Genomic DNA, 12,500 nt, shown 5'->3' with positions numbered 1-12,500 from the left:
AACCGTGAGCGGAAGTGCATGCATCGATGAGCCGTCTAGTAAAGGTGCGTCCAGCAGGAACAACCTTTGCTGCGAAAGACAGGTGGCCCACTAGCGATTGGAGCTCCCGCCGTGAGGCGGTGTGGCGGGTGGACCATGACTGCAGCAGATGTTGCAGCGAGCGGAGCTTGTCAGTGGGAAGGCAGAGTTCCCCGGTGGCCCAGTCAATCTCGATGCCCAGCACGGTGACGCACGTGGATGGACCCACTACCTTGTCGGTGCCAACCGCAGTGGGGACACCCAGGTTGTCGAACACCTGAAGGAATGTTACACAGTTCAATATCTATACTATCTGAAAACAATGTAGCCTACGATTGACATCTGATCTCATCTAGTAGTATATTAATTTGGATCTGATAAATGAGAGAGAGAGAGAGAGAGAGAGAGAGAGAGAGAGAGAGAGAGAGAGAGAGAGAGAGAGAGAGAGAGAGAGAGAGAGAGAAGAGAGAGAGAGAGAGAAAGAGAGAGAGAGAGATAGAGAGATAGAGAGAAAGAGAGAGAGAAGCATACCGTTCGAACCTTCATCATTCAGTCGGACTCCGTATCATCTACCGCTCTGGGCCTCTTCCTGGGACATGTAGTACAGGTGACACTGTTCGCAGACTCTGCCACCTCGTCGAACTCGATTTTAATGTTGACGTTGATACGGCATTTGGCGTGCACGCGTAGCCTGACAGGTTTTGCGCTGGAGCTGACACCTTGCTCCTTCGGCCTGCTCCGAAAGGGCTGCGTTGTGCAGGAGGCAGTCAGGTGCCCCAGCCTCTTGCAGGTGTTGCAAAAGGGGAGTGCCTGCCCGGTAAAGCAGGTTGTGTATAGCTCAGTGTCCAAGTCTGCCAGTGACCGGGACAAATCTTTCGACAGCGCTTGCCGCGCCCTGGTGTCAAATTCGACAACTGCTGCGAAGCGGTACTTGCCGGCGGCCTGGATGATTCGGAATTGGTGAATCATCAGGGCTTCGGCACATAGGTGGTGTGCGCCTATGGCAATCAGGCTGAAAAGGGACCATGCCTCGATCCACGTAGCCAAGTTTTCGATTTTCCGTTTTGGAGCGGCGCAGACTGCCAGTGCTCCGTCGTCATCTACCCGGAATCTCTTAGGGGTTGGTTCGGTGGCTGGTCCCGGCTTTGGGGGCAGCAGACAAGCAATATTGACATACTGGATCCGTTTTATTTTGTCGATGGCTTCTTGGGCCACATGCTGTTGCCAAGTGCTGCTGCAACGCTGGCAGCCACGATCTCAGCGATAGAGTCCCTCTGGGCTGCTGAAAAAGCCATACTAAATGTTGAAGAATAGTTCGAAAACAAAATTGCGTGGCGAGCTCTTGCAGCAAAGCAGACAGCTGGCAACAATTACACCAGCCAGCAGTAGATGAGCCGTCTACGGATGCATCCGCCAGGCGAAGGGTGGCTTGTGCGCGATGTCGTACGTGAGTGCGACTCGAATGCGGATGCGCAAGTCGGCTGCGGCGGCACGGCGGAGTGCATAAGGTCACCTAAAGTCATCTAGCGGGAATATTCCCCTGCGGGGGCGCGGCCCGTGTCGTGCTGGTTAACTACGGTTTGCGCAACGCAAACCAACATTTTACATTTTGAAAAGAACAAAAGTAGGGATTCACTGGCAGAAATAAAAATAAAACTCTTCAAAAACGGTTTGTGTAGACCAGGCTGAATAGTGTCTGTCAATTGTTCAGCACAAGTTGCTCTGGCTTCCGCTATAGCATCGCCATCATGGGAGTCTTAGGCCTAAGGTGCGTGTGTGTGTGTGTGTGTGCGCACGCGCGCGTCCATGTGTGTGTGTGTGTGTGTGTGTGTGTGTGTGTGTGTGTGTGTGTGTGTGCGCTCTCGCGCTCGCGTGTACATGTGTTGTGTGTGTGTGCGTGTGTGTACATTTGTGTGTGTGTGTGTGTATGTGTTTATGTGCACAACCGAATGCCACTGCAGTCGTCCCAAACGGGCGGCATGTTCCGTGATCACCTGAGGGCATCGTCCGGTGTCAAGCCACCGTTCCTGTTTGCACGAGGCATGCGACTGGAGGCCAAGGACAAGCAGAATCCAAGCATGGTGTGTGCGGCGAATGTAATCGACGTGAGTGCTCGTGACCAACGAATTCAGATCAACTTCGACGGCTGGTCATCAACGTATGACTATTGGTGTAGTGCGGCCGATCCTGATATCCACCCGATTGGCTGGTGCCATGCCAACGGTGTCAGCCTGCATCCGCCCAAAGGTGAGTGGTAGTGGTGTACTGCACTGTTGCGTTGTTGTGCTGTGTCTGTGTGTCTGTGTGCCTGTGTGCCTGTGTGTCTGTGTGTCTGTCTGTCTGTCTGCCTGCCTGTCTGTCTGTCTGTCTGTCTGTCTGTCTGTCTGTCTGTCTGTCTGTCTGTCTGTCTGTCTGTCTGTCTGTCTGTCTGTCTGTCTGTCTATCTGTCTTCCTCAGTCGATTGTAAAGTTTCACTTGCTTCTTTGATCTTTGAGTCTATTTCAAACGGTGTGACTTGTATCCGTGGACATACAGTGCCGATGTAAGCACCTGACTGTCTACTGGTGCAAGGAGCATTCTAATCGAGGTTGTCTCATATTGTTACAGCACTAGCTTGGTCCATCCGTGATAGATGCAATAAGATTTGTTCCGTTTTTTTTGGCAATCCTGAACTACTGTAATTTCACAAATTTTCGGTGTACTTTTATTTTCGGTGCTTTCGGTGCGTCTGTTTCGTGCCTAAAATTTCAATACACCGAACAAACACTAACACACATAATCCAGTTGGGAACTGCTTCTCTGTGCCTAAATTTCTATTCACCAAACCTGGCCTTTTGCATTCATACCGAAAATATTGAGTACCTAAAATTTCTGAAATTAGAGTATTCCAAAACTATTTCTGATTGTTTGCTTTGGCTGCATTTCTCCTTTGCCCAGATTTGGAGTTTAAGTCCTGGGTGGAGTACTTGTATAAACATGACTATGTCGCCGTGCCTTTCGAGGCCTTTACGGTACGTGTACGACCGTGTGTGTGTGTGTGTGTGTGTGTGTGTGTGTGTGTGTGTGTGTGTATGTGTGTGTGTGTGTGTGTATGTGTGTAGGTGTGTGTGGGTGTTTGTGTGTGTATGTGTGTGTGTGTCCGCATGTCACGGCTGTTACGTAGATCACAAAATCGGACATTCAAAATGGCGTCATTTTTTTTGAAACTTTTTGAATTTTTGAACGCGACGGCCCCCAGACAATAGCTGAGAATTGCATTTTTCACGTTGGTATCCAGGCCATTTTGGCTCCCATCGTCTCCCATCGACACGGTTTACCATACAACCGCGATTTTCGTCCAGGGGAAGCTTCAAGGAACGCATTGATGCCTTTTGGATCGTCTTTCCCAAGAGGCGACAGGTTTCTGTCGCCATGTCGCCTCCACGTCCTTTGTTCTTTCGATTCCCAAAACTGCTCTACTTTCATTGCTGCCTACATCCCGGCTCCGAGTTTTCGCAGCTGCTTGCTGTGTTTTTGGTGGCCCTAGAGACCTTCTATAGCTCGAAAATCGCGCTCTTGTCGCAGATCGTGCAAAGGAAGTCTCGATCGCGCATCGACATTTTTGCCTTGTTTGTTGCTTTCTGCTCTGCGATGGAGCACCACTCGAGTATTCTTGAATCCGTGTGTCGCATTGGTGGCCAAAAACTTGCCAGTGCTAGTCACAAAACTCCATATCCGGTGAAGAATTATGTTGAAGAGATCGCCAAAGTTTTTAAAATTGATGTTTCCAAAGATTCCCCTGACGTGCATCCCCAGTACATGTGCTCACTTTGTCAATTTGCTATTGCACGTTCAATGAGAGATGACACATATAAGTATTGTAGTGGGGGCTGCAATGGCCCAGTTACATGGCAACCACATACGAGATCTAACTGTGCCGTATGTAAGAGTGATGCTGTACGAGCCAAGGGCGGCCGTCCACCGAAACGGAAAGCCGTCAGTGAACTGCGTGGCCAAGCGGCAAAACGACAGACATCAACGGCATCAACATCAGCAGAACTGCCAGAAGGCAGTCCTAGCTCTCAGCAAAGACGCACCAGCAGCAGTAGCAGCGGTGACACCAACACAGTAGCACACACCACTGATAGTCAAACATCCGCAGTTACTTTGGACGAGATTTCGGCGCACGCAGCGCCTATGTATCGGGCTGAAGCAGCATTAGAGAAAGAGCGGTTTATTGACAGTGGAGCTGTGCAGGAATGCATGATATGTTTGCAAGTGGTAAATGGAGCAGTTCAAGCCAAATGCTGTGAAAATATATTCTGCTCAACATGCGTGCACACGTGGATGAAGAGTCACAATACATGTCCAGTATGCAGACAGCCAATGGCACTGGCGACACTGCAGAAGCCATGCAAGCTAGTGTGCAATATGGTTAGCAAGTGGGGTGTACACTGTGACTTCCATGAACCAGCATTGTCGGGTTGCCCAGCAACCGTTCGCCTCCATGAATTACGAGGTCATGTCACATCATGTCCGTTCAATCCATCCACATCCTCAGGAACGCCCATTCGTACTGCAACCAAAGCTGCAACAGTGGAGGAGATCTTAGCAGCGTCACCATCAAAGCTACGGGGCGATGTGAGTGACAGACTGACCTGTCACCTTGTGTCCGCCAAAGCAGAAGATGGGAGGCTGGAAGTGAAAACCAGCAGCCAAGGAAGACCGCAAGTTTTCATGCGAACAAGAGTTGGCAGCAAGCAGCCGGAGGAGGCATCAGCCAGGACGCTGAAACGACGGTCGCTGGAAATGGAGCGCATCACAGAGACAGTTTGCACCACAGCAGATGCAACACGGCATGGCGTTGCTGGACTTGGCGCTACCAGCATCAAACCACCGTCAGGCACTGCCCTTGCCATCAAGGCCGATCTAAGCCTTCCTTGGGCGCAACTCCGGAAGCTGCGCAGATGGCTCCGCTCCTTCGGAGTTCAGCTTGAATCGGAGAGAAGCATTCGCTCATTCATAGCCACCGCCTTGCCGAAATACACAGTGAAGCAGCTCCCCTTTGTCAAGCGGACTGGCGAGTTGTCACTTGCTGCAGCTGTCTACTTTCCAAACCTAACCGACATCATTATCCACTACCTCGACATACTTGACAGCGGCAGCAAGCTGACATGGCATGATGGCGCCATCCCAGAAACGGAGATATGGGTCAAGCTGGGCGGTGACCATGGTAAGACAACATTTAAATTCGTGATGCAAATCGCCAACACCATGCATCCAAACTCACTCGCCAACACTGTGCCAATCTGCGTGTTTGCAGAGAAGGACTTGCCGGCAAACCTGGAAACTGCACTCTCAATGTATCGGAACCAAATTGCAGAGCTACAGGGCCAGAAATGGAAAGGCAAGACCATTGTGCCTTATCTGTTTGGTGATTACGAGTACCAAACCATGAACTACGGCTTGTCGGGTTCCAGTGGCGTAAGGCCTTGCCTCCATTGCTTGTGCACGAAGAAAGACATGCAGGTCCCACCAGCGAACCGCGACGTACAGTATGGAGCACGGTCCTTAGAGAAGATGGTGGAGGACTATGCACAGTTTACTAGCGCAGGTACTCTGCTGTCAAAGGCAAAGCTGTATAACAACACCATCCGACCAGTCCTATTGCCAGTGCCCGTTGCGAGCGCCATCATTCCGGTGCTGCACCTAGACCTCGGTGTATTCCCGTGGATCTTTGATGTATTCACACGCGAGGTCCGTCTTCTGGACATGCAGCTTGCAGAACAATGCGACGCTGAAGAGCAAGACAGTGGACGGTTTAGAGCCTTGTCAACTGCAAATCACAAGTTGTCTGGCTGCAAAACAGCGTTCTCGGAAGCAACAGCGAAAGCCACCGCTCTGGAGAATCATCTGCACTTCATCGTCTTGTTTGGCCAGCAACAGGGCATGGCGATAGAAGCACTCGCCGGCGTGCTACAACGGGAGGTTGAGCAAGCACAGGCCGACACAGAGCAGTGTAGCTCGCAGCTGAAGATTGCTGAAGACGAACTGGCCAAGTTGCGCCGCAGCAAGGATGTTCTCGGCCCGTGCGAAGCGTCCATAGAGCCAGTACTGCAGAAGAACATTATCCATCGGCAGGCCTATCACGGCGGTGCTTTCGTAGGGAACCATATCCACCGTGCCCTCAAGCCCGCCGTGATCACAGCTATCACTGAGGCCCCAGCAATTGTCATTGGAGATCGGTGCCCAGCTCTGCGGAATGACGCTCAAGTAGTCAGTGAGCGGTACAAGTCCCTGTTCAGCCAGTACGCAGCGTGCAGATCTTCCTTCAGCCATTGCAACAAATGTGGAGAGAGGAACTGCAGCAATTGGAGCTCTCCATTGCCTCGTTCTTACAGAAATGTCGGAGCGAGGTGGTGGAGAGAGGCTTAGGTCACATCACTCCAAAGCTGCACCTCCTTGAGGAACACACTGTGCCGCTGATGCGGAGAGTGCACGTCGGGCTTGGTCTACTGTCGGAACAGGGCGCGGAAGGAATTCACGCCGAGTTCAACCTGCTCGAGAAGAGATACGGTTCCATTCCCGGCGAGCTTGAGCGCCTGCATGCTGTTGCAGAACAACACCTCGTATGCACCCTGCCAGACGTTGCAGATCAACGGCCCAAAGTTCGATCGAGGCAGCGGACTGCTCCATCGCAGGCAGATCAACCAGCCAGTCCGCCATAACACTGACTACACGCAAAGCCAGAGAGGTAAGGTCTAACTGTTCACTTCTACTTCCTCCAATAATAATTCTTCTTCTTGATGTTTTCGACAGCAAGACTTCTGTTCTTACTTCCTTGTCGTTTCAAAAAATATTTGGGTTTAGACCGACTTTACCGAAAGAAAGTACTAAATCCGGCGAAATTATATAATTCTATACATTTTGTACTAAGTCGTAAGGATTTCAGTAAATCCGCAGCGATTTCAAACTTTTCGCCGCCATCTTGTTAGATGTCCACTGCGTAACAGCCGTGATGTATGCATGCGTGCAACCAACTATACGTTTCAGCAGTTTACTGTCCCTGTCACTGTCTTTGCTGCGACTCCATGTCATACATGCACATAATCATGCAACACCGATATGGAATGCAGTAGAGACTCACTTAGTACATACTAGTGCTCTGATACGATATGCTCCTGCTTAGTATCAAGAGTACATAACCAAGAGTGTGCAACTGCCTGCACAACCTCTATGCTGTGCTGCGACGGCAGAACTTCACATCACGTGACATGGTTCAAAAGGTTATGCTGGCAAACAGTGCAAAGTGACCACAAGAGAGTTGTACCCAAAGCTGGGCTGCGTACAACCCAGTATCTATCATGCACTAGAGTGCACGGGTTCATCACGTGATGTGAAGTTCTGCCGTCGCAGACCCCATAGCTGGAGTTGCACACTCTTGGGTTATGTACTCTTGTTAGTATGGATATTGTCCACAGCACGGGTGTATTGGTCCATACTGAAATATGCTTGGTTAAGAAGTACACTCATACCTCTCTTATCCGGGCGCTTCGGGACCGGACACTGCCCGTAACTTCGAGGGTGCCCATAACTCCGAATCATATACATCTTGATGGGGAAAAGGCCATCGATATGGCATATGACGTCAATATTTCTACGAAAAGTGACAAAAGAGTAGTAATATTTCCCCTGAAACCCGCCCAAATAGTGCCCGGTAGACCGAAGTGCCCGTAACTTCGAAGTCCGGATAACCGAGGTATGAGTGTACCTTGGAAAACTAACCACACTTTCAAATGAACTGCGAAATACAGCGTAGATGTCTGTAGTTCGTGACGAAAAAATCTGGGCGATGCGTATACTCCGGAAAATGCAGTCTTATCGGAGTTCCATTGTGTAATATGTACGCCTATCTTGCTGTGCCGTTCGCTGTTCGCAGGTGCAGCAAACCCTCGGCATGACCCCGCGCTCTAGCCGCTTCTCCCCCGGCATGAGGCTAGAGGCGCGCGACCGCCTGAACCCGCATATGATGTGCGTGGCCAGGATTTCCGGTGTGGAGGGCAGCAGCATGCTGATTGCGTTTGACGGCTGGTCGGAGAAGTACGACTACTGGTGCAGTCCGGACTCGGACGATATCCACCCTGTTGGCTGGTGTGACCGCTTCGGCTTTCAACTACAGCCGCCGAAAGGTGAGCTCTGCCCTGTTAATCAGTATACTGCACTCAAATCTCTCTTATCCGGAGTCCAGTAATTCCGCCAGAGCCGCTCGAACCAGTTTTTGACCGGTTGAAATCACAGCTGGGCGGTTGAAAACTCATTTCCAGCTGCCAACCGGTCATCATTTTTCGTCTTACATGTACATGTACATGTTAAGTTATGTGCTATGTCAGTGACTTTCAGTCTTTGACTCTTGCCGGTCTGTGGACATTTGTGGGGGCTTTATTTGTTAAAAATAGTTCGCGATTTCGTCAAACGAAGCGTGCAGTTCGTCAGAATGTTTCGTTCTCCTCTATTGGGGTTCGTTTCAGGCCTAGTTTTAAAGCATTTTGACATGCTAACAATGTGTTTGTGTCGGTCATCCCGCGAAGCCTCCCAATGGGAAAAATTGTTCTGCTGTATGCACTCACACACACATCCACGGATTCATGCACAGACACACACTCACACGCATGCACGCACACATACACACATACACACACACACTCACACACACACACACACACACACACACACACACACACACACACACACACACACACACACACACACACACACACACTCACACACTCACACACTCACACACTCACACACTCACACACTCACACACTCACACACACACACACACACACACACACACACACACACACACACACACACACACACACACACACTCACACACTCACACACACACACACACACACACACACACACACACACACACACACACACACACACTCACACACACACACACACACACACACACTCACACACACACACTCACACACACACACTTACACACACACACACACACACACACACACACACACACACACACACACACACACACACACACATACACACACACACACACACACACACACACACTCACACACTCACACACTCACACACTCACACACTCACACACTCACACACACACACACACACACACACACACACACACACACACACACACTCACACACACACACACTCACACACACACACTTACACACACACACACACACACACACACACACACACACACACACACACACACACACACACACACACACACACACACACACACACACACACACACACATACATGCGCACAGTGTTCCCCTGCTCTTTTACCTGTTGTATGGAAAGTCCAGTATACTGTACTGAGTTCTCCCTTCTCTTTCCTTTTCTTGCAAGCTGTTGAATGGTGTAATCCCAGCAATAGTTGCTATGTCTAACATAGCTATTCGCTATCATCGCTTCCGCGATGGGCATGTCTGAGGTCTGAGGTATGTGTGTGTGTGTGTGTGCACATGTGTGTGTGTGTGTGTGTGCACATGTGTGTGTGTGTGTGTGCACGTGCATGTGTGCGCCCATGTGTGTTCTACAAATAGGCCGATCTAGCGCTGATTTCAACTGGAGGTCCTACTTGCAGGAGATTGGTGCAGTTGCTGCTCCCAAGCGACTGTTCACAGTGAGTATGAGAATAGCGAGTTTAAGATCAACAGTTACTACTTGTGTGTACTAGTATTGTAGTGCCGTAGAACAGAACAAAAACGAACAGGCTAGAATTTTACCAAGCGCAGCATACCAATGTATACACGGTGACTCAACTGCCCATGGGTTGTAATACAGGGCATAGCTTAAGGATTTCATTTAGCTCGGACAGATGTCCTTCCGTTTCGAAATCTGTCCGGACATGCCCGGACATTTTCCACAACACATTTTCAGGGTGTTTCTTCTTCTATTTTTTTAGTAGTACTGAAGTATATTCACAATGACTCATTATGTGGACGTATCTCACACATTACGACTCGAATTTTGCGAACGCGATATGCTCCTTGCAGAGAAGGTAAGTCAGTTCGAATTTGAGTCGTGCAATAGCGGCAGCACCATCGTCCATCTTGCACAGTGCCTTCGCAATTGGAGCGAATTCGAGGGCGTTTCGAGCGGGACACTCTTGCCTGTGGAAACGATTCATTGCTCGTTTATGCATCTCCGTTCCAGCATGATCCTTGAACGCTGATGTTCTCAGGTTCTTGGATCCGGTTATGAAAGCTTCGCTGACGTTTTTACAACTGCGGACTCTGTCTACAAACTTGATGCACACGGAACACTTCAAACATTCTGCTAACAGCCGATCGTTCTTCTGCCGGTCATAAATCAGCCAGGCGGAAGGCATCGTTGTCCGAGATCCACTTATCGCAAGTAGCGGCCTTCACACCACGGACTTTTTGCCCGGCGGCAAGTCCTCTAAAAGACTAAATCTCCCTTTCGCTTTCCAGAAGACATTCTAAAAGACTATCTGCATTCCTGGTCAGTGAAAGAGTGAAAAATAAAAGATGACATCTTCCTCTCAAGAGCGAACAACAGCACTGCAGTTCAACCCATCGATTCCAGTGCGAAGTCGACACCATGTGGCAAAGGTCGAAAGTGTGAATTGACTGTAGCAACCGCGTTGCTACAGGCGGATCAAGTAAATACGGTGAAGTCTACGCCTAAGGCCACGGTGTAGATGTGTTAAGCCTAGTTCACATTCGACGGGGCGCGACGGGACGCGACGTAAGGATCGACGGGAAGCGACGGGACGGTCTGACGGCGTCCAATAGGGAGGTTCTGCTCTACGTTTTGGGAACGCGACGCAAAGAATCACGCGAACTTTCTTCGCGTTCCCGTAACGTAAAGAAATGCTGTTCTGCTCTACGTTTCACCTAGAGAAGTCACGTGGCATGTGTACTGGGAATTTCCCCTTCCATATTTGGCAGTTTTCTGCATGCACTTGATCGATACCCAGCAAATCCGTACGCATTTTCTCTGCGTGTGCCGCAACGTAGAGAACCCCATCTCCGCGTAGAAATCTGGAGAAAAAACAAGCGAAGCCGTAGACTCTAACCCAGATACCTGCTCTCTACGTGATTTCTCTACGTTTCACGTATAGCAGAACCTCCCTAATGTGAACACCAGGAACGGGAACGCAACCGTACTACCGTACAGATCGGGAAGTGACGGGAAGAGTTGGATCGATCCAACTTTTCATACCGTAGACGGGCGTAGACCGGGACGCAAGCGTACAAAACAGCTGCAATTCGAGTGTGAACAGGAGACGGCGTCGTGCGCCGACTACTCCCGATTCGTACTTGAAAATTTTTAGCATTTCGAACACTGCGCTTCCCATGATAACTCACAGAATGGCTAGCACGACTTGAGTTGAATTTTAGCAACATAAGATCTCATGTCACTTATTGTATTTAGGGATAGTTCAGAAGCGTGACAGACAAACTATTCTATCATTTCCTGGGGCTATTATTTGAATGCCACAACTTTCAGGGCTAATTTTTTTGGTCTTCATGAAAAACTTATATTGTGAACTTGATTCCGCTTCTTTCAAGGAGAAATAATTGAAAAGAAGTCCCGAAAAACGAGAAATTAGGTCCGAAAGCCACCCCGTCACGGACCGTGTCTTATGACTCGCGCCGTTCGACGTTGAACGTCGCAACGACTGCTGCATGTCGTGTCGTACGAATCGTACAGGATTTTACAGCTCACCCCAGCCCTCCCGACAAGCCTTACGTCCCGTACCGTCGGCGTTGCGTCGAATGTGAACTAGGCTTTACTGTTAGTTGTGCGATATGCAAGTCGCAGTTGGCACGAAGCTCCGAAGAAAGCCCAACTCTGCATAAAAGGTCGAAAGGTCGCTGCTCTTTTTTCCTTTTTTGACCGGACACTATGTCGGGTGAAATTGAAAACGTCCGGTCAGCGGCCGAAAATGGCCGGAAAATGTCCGATGTCCGGCCGTTAATCTATGCCCTGTAATACATGAAGATATGAACGGTCTAGTCTGGCAGACTGACTCCACACACGCACGCACTCACGCACGCACGCGCACACACACACACACACACACACACACACCAGATCTTCGGCGACCCACAGTACTGTGACCGTGTGTATTGTGGTGCAGTGGAACTCGCCTACGACTACGGTGGCCGTTAAAGTGTTTTTCGAGAACGGATGCGTGAACATACAGTAGACATCAGTCCAGACGTCTAGTGTATCTGAGTGCTATGGTTTGCATGTTCACAATTTCCAACATTTTGATAGACCTGCTGAAGTATAGTGGTTGCAGGGCAGCTTGCTTTAAAAGCCTTCACAGACCGCGCCAGGGCAGGGGCGTTGGAAACGGTACGATCACTACGGTATTGACCGTACCACTTTTTGCCCCAGGTCACCCCGTGAATCAATAATATACACTGATCTGGGATCTAAATTTCCAAAATTTTCGGCT

The 12,500-nt window shown here is 49.8% G+C and overlaps 1 protein-coding gene across 1 annotated transcript in view; it reads left to right on the top strand.

The window, feature by feature from the left end:
* LOC135823049 (uncharacterized) overlaps window positions 1–12,500 on the top strand; it is a gene marked incomplete in the record, with an annotated part of 80,345 nt that overhangs the window by 29,142 nt on the left and 38,703 nt on the right. The window contains 4 exon segments of the mRNA XM_065335879.1: window positions 1,980–2,265; window positions 2,956–3,029; window positions 7,937–8,186; window positions 9,610–9,689. Of these exon segments, the coding sequence (XP_065191951.1) occupies window positions 1,980–2,265; window positions 2,956–3,029; window positions 7,937–8,186; window positions 9,610–9,689 (690 nt within the window).

This window comes from Sycon ciliatum, chromosome 8, assembly GCF_964019385.1.
Source record: "Sycon ciliatum chromosome 8, ocSycCili1.1, whole genome shotgun sequence".
Classification (NCBI taxonomy): domain Eukaryota; kingdom Metazoa; phylum Porifera; class Calcarea; order Leucosolenida; family Sycettidae; genus Sycon; species Sycon ciliatum.
The sequence above is the reverse complement of the archived record's forward strand: the minus strand, read 5'-3'. Positions and strand labels throughout refer to the sequence as shown.